Source organism: Chiloscyllium punctatum, chromosome 8 (genome assembly GCF_047496795.1).
Source record: "Chiloscyllium punctatum isolate Juve2018m chromosome 8, sChiPun1.3, whole genome shotgun sequence".
In the NCBI taxonomy this organism is placed as follows: Eukaryota; Metazoa; Chordata; class Chondrichthyes; order Orectolobiformes; family Hemiscylliidae; genus Chiloscyllium; species Chiloscyllium punctatum.
Window position 1 is genome coordinate 84,455,089 of NC_092746.1, and position 7,919 is coordinate 84,463,007.

The 7,919-nt window shown below is 45.3% G+C and overlaps 1 protein-coding gene across 1 annotated transcript; it reads left to right on the forward strand.

Moving 5' to 3' along the window:
• Positions 1-1,054: 1,054 nt before the first annotated feature.
• On the forward strand, positions 1,055-3,749 carry LOC140480711 (OTU domain-containing protein 1). Its single transcript, XM_072575974.1, has one exon. The coding sequence runs from the start codon at positions 1,684-1,686 to the stop codon at positions 2,941-2,943; it is 1,260 nt and encodes a 419-aa protein (XP_072432075.1). The 5' UTR covers positions 1,055-1,683; the 3' UTR covers positions 2,944-3,749.
• The last annotated feature ends 4,170 nt before the right edge of the window (positions 3,750-7,919 follow it).

Below are 7,919 nucleotides of genomic sequence, written 5' to 3' on the forward strand. Positions count from 1 at the left end.
CCTGATCTATCACCTTCATCCCCATCCCCACCTCCATCCATCCACTGTACTCTTTGCTACCTTCCCCCACCCTCCTCTCTGACCTATCACCTCCATCCCCATCTACATTCACCTATTGTACTCTTTGCTACCTGCTCCCAGGGCACCTCACTGTCCGTTCAGTTTTATTCTACTGGATTTTTCTTTTTATATAGGAGCACTACATTTTTTGTCCACAAAACACCAATGTGGCCAATTGAATATTTAGAAGTAAAGCCAGTTAAAGGCAATGCTAACATCAAAAAGTGAAAGGGGTTTAGGGAGAGGAAGAGGGATTACATTCAAATGGAATTGGAGGATATAAAGCACTGTATCCCACGTGGTGCATGGATTTCTCTTTCTGTATCTGAATTGACACTGAATTCACCTAGGTTCAGTCCTTCCTGTTTGTTTCTCAATCCTTTAATCCTGTTGGTTATGGTGATACATTATTGGTCCCTCATTCATCAAAATCCCACATTACCCATTGCCTCTGCTGTGAACTGAATAATTTCCAGACAAAAATGAAACAAATGTGCCTAAGTCTGAGCACTTCAGGGATTGTGTGTGGGGGGCTCTGGAGGAAAATGGGAGAATGATCAGGGATAAGGTGGAGAACAGGTGAGGTAGAATGCTGGAAAAGGTGTGGAGACATTGCAAAAATGCATTGGGTGCTGGGCTGGAGAGATCTTTTGGGAAAGGAGAGAGGAGAGGGAATTAGGGATGAGACGGAGTTGAGGAGGAGGTATTAGTGGAGAGACCAGTGCTGGGGTAGTGTGAGAACGGGGAGGTGACAACATTTGGTGGGATGCAAAAGAATCAGGTCAGGAAGCTGGATAAGGGGTGAATGCGGAGGAGACTGCAAAAAAGGTGAGGCAGACTGGACAAATGGGTGGTAATCAATAGAGGAAGAGGGAGACTAGGGATAGGGCATGGGGAGAAGGGTGGGCTTTAGAGGCAAGAGGCAGTAAAGGTGGATGTTAGAGGCTGGAAAAGGGATAGGAATGGAGGGACTTAGCGACTCCAAAAAGAGTCAGGGAGGGGCTTAGAGGGCAGAAAAAGGCGTGGAAATGGGGGAGGAAGGGAAAGATTAAGAAAGGGAGTATTGAAGGGGAAGAGAAGTAGCAGTGAAGACACCTGGAGAGGAGAAGAGACTCGGAGGTGGAGGTGAGGAAGAGACTGGAGGGTGGCAGCGAGGGGGGAAAAGAGATTTGGGTTTGGTGGTGTTGGGGTGTGGGCAGGTAGTTAGTGAGGCTGAGGACGGTTTTACCAAAAGCACTGGGGGTGCGGAGCTCACATTCCAAAACGGTGGCAGTAAACAAGGTGAAGCCGCCCAAAAGGGGAGGACCGGGGCGGGGAACCGGAGCAGGGGCCGAGTGTTTTCCAGAACGGTCTCGGCCGAGACGATGTACCTTTGATGCGGAGAAACCTCTGTTCTTCAGTGGAGCGGTGCTGACGTAATGGGGATAAAGTTAGGCCCGAGTGTCGCAGTTGGAATTAGAGCGAGCAGGCGGGAGTGAGTGAACGAGAGGGATCAGATCGGATCCCATCGCCATCTTCTCATATCCACCGGTTCGGGCTGTTCCTGGAGCTGGTGATGACAGCGGCTATTTTTAACCGCCATCGTCAGCCGGAGGCAGCTATAAAAGGGGCCGCAGCTGCGACATGCACCTTTACAGCAGCGTGTTAACGCACTATCCCGGCGCCGCCTTCAAAGTGCCCACTGCAGGGGGAGAGAAAGCGCCTGCCGAGAGCCCGAGTGTCGGAGTGAAGACTGAGCCCGCCTCCGCCGCCGCCGCCTCCTCCTCCTCTGCTGCCGCCGCCGCCATGCCCGCCTTCTCGTCATGCGAACTGCTGCCCCCGGGCCCGGCTCCATCATCTCCATCCCCGGCCTCCCTCATCTACACTTCCACCGCCAGGATCCCCCTGCGGCCGCTCGAGAGGATGGTGCCGATCCAGGTCCTGAGCGAGAGAGCGCAAGCCGAGCTCCCGGCTCCAGCCCATCAGGGACGGGGCGCCTGGGCGGAGGACATCCTGGCGGAAGGATCGCGGAAAGTTTCGGCCTGGCCCGAGGATCGAATCCCGGGCGACAGCCTGCAGCGGCGGGCAGAGACGGACTTGCAGGCGGCCTCGGAAGGGCCGGAGACCGCCTTCGACCTGTCGGACGGTGAGAGCACCGAGCGGGGGTACCAGGACTGGGTCGGGCCTGGGCCTGGGCCTGGGACTGGGCCTGAGTGCCGGGCTCCGGAGGCCGATGAACAGCAGAGTAGCCGCCCCTGGCAACTGGACGGTGGCTTCAGGACGGTGGACCTGGTGGTGGAGAATAGGGCGGAGAAAAACGACAAGGTGGCGCGTTACCTGGCAGAGGTGGAGAAGCAGAACAGTTACCTGAGGGAGCGACAGAAGTACAGGTTCCATATTATTCCAGACGGCAACTGTTTGTACAGGGCCGTCAGTAAAGCGGTGTACGGCGACCAGAACATGCACAAGGAGCTGAGAGAGCAGACAGTCCATCACATCGCAGATCACTTGGACGAGTTTAACCCCATCATCGAGGGGGACGTTGGGGAGTTTTTAATCAACGCTGCCCAGGATGGGGCCTGGGCTGGTTACCCAGAGCTACTTACTATGAGTCAAATGCTGAACGTTAATATATACTTGACCACAGGAGGTAGCCTGGAAAGCCCAACGGTTTCCACCATGGTGCACTGCCTCGGCCCAGAAGATCAATCAAAATCCAGCATATGGTTGAGTTGGCTAAGCAATGGACACTACGACGCTGTGTTTGGTCAGTCTCTACCCAACCCAGAGTATGAAACCTGGTGCACGCAAACACATGTTCAGAGGAAACGAGACGAGGAGTTAGCGAAGTCCATGGCAGCTTCTCTTTCAAAAATGTACATTGAGCAAAATGGATGTTTTTAAGTGATTTTTCCTCCCTAATACTATTGATAAAAGGTTCCGTTCAGGACCTAAGACTTTTTGCATAAGCTGATGAAACTGATATGAGCAAGCCTAGTAAGAAGTAGAAATGTAAAGGTTGTTAATATGGTTCTTATTTATATTTATATGCTTACACATTGATTGGGCTAACAGCACTTTAAAACGGATCATAAAATCAACTCTAAGTAACGCCTTAATTAAATGTGTGAATTCCTAAATGTTTTACCAAATGTTTGAGCTCAAACTAATGAAGGTTGCGGGGCACCTGAATTTTTAATCAGGTTTATTGGAAATAAGAAACCATAGGATTGAATGGGACTGCATTGCCTCATTAGGCAAGTTTTTTTAAAAATTTAAACTTCTGATGTTTGGAAAACAACTGATGTTTAATCTCTGCTTTGGAGAGTTTTTTTCTGAAGAATGCTTTTTTTTAAGAGACTTTTTATTGCAATTTTTTTGCAATTGCTGGTTTGTTACTGTCATACTTCCTTCATTACGTTCTGTATTTGGTATTCAGGCAGGTGGCTGGTTGCCACTAAATTGCCACCTTGATTTTATAATTGGTTAGATTAGAAATTTCTGATCTTTATAGTTTAGCTATCATTACTAACATTTGTTACCATCTGTTTCTTGCCATTTCACTGACTTTTTTATATACTGTCCAAGATGTATTGACTTCCTAAAGTGGTTTGCAGGGTCAAACTTGTAACCAGTTTGCAATTACTGTATTTGTATTGATTGTAAAGTTATTAATCAACATGGAATGAATAAAAGTTATGTAACATTTCCCAAGCAGTGTGAGAGAATAAATATTTCACACTAACTAGAAACAGAGGGCTTTTGCTATGACACTCCACTAAAACTTCATTTTAATATAGATTGAACTTTGTGGAAAAATATGAATTAAAATCTCCAATTTAAGTTTCTAATTTCAACACTGGTAAAAGTGTTAGATTATTCAAACCAGAAGACCTTCAGTAATGTTAAATTGTTTTCTGTTCTATATTGGGTGATTGATTACTGATTTTTGAACAGTTCAGTATTTAGTAAACCTAAAGAATGGACGAAAAATGTTCAGCTTATATGTGGATCTATACTATATGGAGCAACTATTTTAAAATTGGAGTAATTTTTCTGTACATGCTACATAATATGAAGCTATTTAAATGAATGATTCAGCTATCAGTCTGGTATTTTGTACAGAGTACAATGATAACCTCTATAAATGTTTAGCAAATATACTACACTCTGAATATCACATACTTTGTCATTAACTAAAAGAGTGACTTGCAATAAATAGCATTTAGATGTAGCTCGTTATGATTTTAAAGGCACTCCCTGAAAGCATATGGAAGCAGGTTCAGTTGTACGTATAAATGGGAAATGGATGCATGCTTGTAAAGCAGTGTGTTGCAAGCTAGGAGAAAGTGCAGGCAAATGAAATTCATTGGATAGCTTTTCAAGAGTTGATTTCAAGTCATTGCGGCACGGTGGCACAGTGGTTAGCACTGCTGCCTCACAGCACCAGAGACCCGGGTTCAATTCCCACCTCAGGCGACTGACTGTGTGGAGTTTGCACGTTCTCCCCGTGTCTGCTCCGGTTTCCTCCCACAGTCCAAAGATGTGCAGGTCAGGTGAATTGGCCATGCTAAATTGCCTGTAGTGTTAGGTAAGGGGTAAATGAAGGGGTATGGGTGGGTTGCACTTCGGCAGGGTGGTGTGGACTTGTTGGGCCAAAGGGCCTGTTTCCACACTGTAAGTAATCTAATTATATCTTTTTTCAAAATAATTGAAATGAATTAATGTAAATATTTTATGCTGGTAGAGGTTTCCCCATCATATGCAAGTGTATTAGTTATGTTTTCATCTTCCAAAGATTTTTCTTTAATTCTTCAAGGCGATTACACCAAAAACTGGTTAGTTATGATGTAGTGCTTGTGACTCATTTGTCAAGTAGCTGTTAGCCACCTTTTGGGGATGGTAAAACAGTAACACTTCTATCTGGACAACATGTACTCCATTGAAACGCTGATCAATCTTGTAATAAAGACTGGAGTCTCTGGCCAAAGGGATAAAACTGTCATGAGTAATATAGTAGTGGCTCTGTATTGCTTTGTGTAGGGTTATTAGCCATAAAACCAATTCAAGCAGAATAGCTCAACTCTTCTTCTCAGTGCAAGGCAGGTACCACTAAAATGATACAAGTGATCCCACAAATGTTTGTTAAATGGTAATTACAGCCTAAGGTGAATTTCTGAGGCTACTGACTATTGAAGTCCGTGAATATCATGTGATCTCTCTCAAGGGTCTCTCACTCATGCATTAAGAACAAATTGAAGTAACAAAATGTCAAAGGCAAATAAAGTTATGAAAACCAGCCCTTGCAAGCTTAAAAAGATCAGCAGTCCTTCAGAACCTCTCGTTAGCTATTTCTTTCTTCAGCCACACAAATGGCTATATGTTACTTTTTCAAAATCCACACTTAAGTTATATAAATAGGGTTTTCCTCCACTGCATCTCCTCCACTTCCCGCTCCTCTGCCCTTGAACCCTGCCCCTCCAACCGCCACCAGGACAAAACCCCACTTGTCCTCACCTACCACCCCACCAACCTCCATGTACAGTGTATCATCCACTGTCATTTCCGCCACCTCCAAACAGACCCCATCACCAGGGATATATTTCCCTTCCCTCCCCCATCAGTGTTCCGAAAAGACCACTCCCTCCGTGACTCCCTCGTCAGGTCCACACCCCCCCACCAACCCAACCTCCACTCCCGGCACCTTTCCCTACAACCGCAAGAAATGCAAAACTTGCGCCCACACCTCCCCCCTTACTTCCCTCCAAGGTCCCAAGGGATACTTCCATATCCGCCACAAATTGACCTGCACCTCCACACACATCATCTATTGCATCCGCTGCACCCGATGTGGCCTCTATATTGGGGAGATAGGCTGCCTACTTGCGGAACGTTTCAGAGAACACCTCTGGGACACCCGGACCAAGCAACCCAACCACCCCGTAGCTCAACACTTCAACTCCCCCTCCCACTCTACCAAGGACATGCAAGTCCTTTGACTCCTCCATCGCCAGACCATAGCAACACGACGGTTGGAGGAAGAGCGCCTCATATTCTGCCTAGGAACCCTCCAATCACAAGGGATGAACTCAGATTTCTTCAGTTTCCTCATTTCCCCTCTCCTCACCTTGTCTCAGTCAAATCCCTCTAACTCAGCACCGAACCTGCAATCTTCTTCCTAACCTCTCCGCCCCCACCCCACTCCGGCCTATCACCCTCACCTTGACCTCCTTCCACGTATCGCATTTCCAATGCCCCTCCCCCAAGTCCCTCCTCCCTACCTTTTATCTTAGCCTGCTGGACACACTTTCCTCATTCCTGAAGAAGGGCTTATGCCCGAAACGTCGATTCTCCTGTTCCTTGGATGCTGCCTGGCCTGCTGCGCTTTTCCAGCAATGTATTTTCAGCTCTGATCTCCAGCATCTGCAGTCCTCACTTTCTCCTTTTCATATATCATCCTTTATTACAAGTTGAGATAAGGCAAATGTATGTCTATTAATGGGAGGGAAGTATATACTCATGTATGAAACATTTAATGATTATGATCTGTATTTCACTTAGGAAATAATATGTTTTTTTAAATAAAGGAAGCCTTACTTGAAGAGAAGTACAAATCAGTCTATCTCTTCTCCCTGCATGGGCTATAATAATTTTGGAGTGGGAGGGAGGATTTGGTTGCATGGAAATTTATGGCAAAAGTTAAATGGGGAGGACCAAGAACAAGTAATAGGACACAGATTCCTGACCCTTTCCATACTAACTTCAGCCACAATGAATAAGGGAACAACTGTGAGAAAAGGGCAGTCAATGCAGAACTGAGGGTGTTGTATTTAAATGCAATAAGTATATGATAAAAGCTAATTAAATTTGTAATGCAGATTCAAATCGGTAGGTCCAATGTTGCTGAAAGGGAATCTGTAAAGGAAAACATGATGGAAATTGAGTACAAGACTCTTAGAGAAATCAGGATGTGAGGAAGTAAATAAATCTGGAATAGAAAAAGTATGTAAGAACATCATTTCCATAATCATGGGGTCTTGGTGTGCAGTGTGACTGAAAATCAGGTCGGTAGTGGATCTCAAGAAAATAAATTTTTGAAATGCTGACAAAATGGATTTTGAAGCAGCTTGTGGTACAGTCCACTAGGGAACGTATTTTGGATTTGGTGGTGTGTAAAGAGGCAGACTTGATTAGGGAGTTTAAGGTGAAGGAACCCCTAGAGGGCAGAGACCATATGAGTTCACCCTGCAATTTGAAAAGGACAAGCTGGAATTAGCTATAACATCATTACAACTGAGCAAAGATAACTACAAAGATGTGAGGGAGGAGCTGTCCTGGGTTGATTGGATGGGGAGCCGAAGAGGGAAAACAGTGAAGCAGCATTGGCAAGAGTGTCTGAGGGTTATTTGAACAAATTGCACAACAGAAATTCATCCGAAGCAAGCAGAATTATACAAAGTGGAGCATGAGGTAACCATGGGTGACAAGGGAAGTCAGAGACAGCATAAAAACAAAAGAAAGCATACAAAGTGGTGAAGATTAATGGGAAGCCTTTAAAAACCAGCAAATAATTTTAAAAAAAGAAATAAGGTTGGAGAAGATGAAAGTTGAGAGCCAGCCAGTTATATAAAAGAGTTTTTTAGATATATAAAAGGTGGGAGAGGCAAGAGCGGACATTGGAATGCTGGAAAATTAGGCAGGAGAACAAGTAATGAGGAACATAGAAATGAATGAGAAATTGAATGAGTATTTTGCATCAGTTTTCACAATGGAAGATACCAGCAGCATACCAGAACTTGAAGAGAGGCAGAGGTGAGTGTAGTGGTCATCAATAAGGAGATTTTGGCGATGCTGAAAGGTCTGAAAGTGGATAATATGGA

What these genes read in the sequence shown, in the direction of transcription:
- LOC140480711 (XM_072575974.1), top strand. Translation starts at nt 1,684, where the DNA reads ATGCACCTTTACAGCAGCGTGTTAACGCACTATCCCGGCGCCGCCTTC.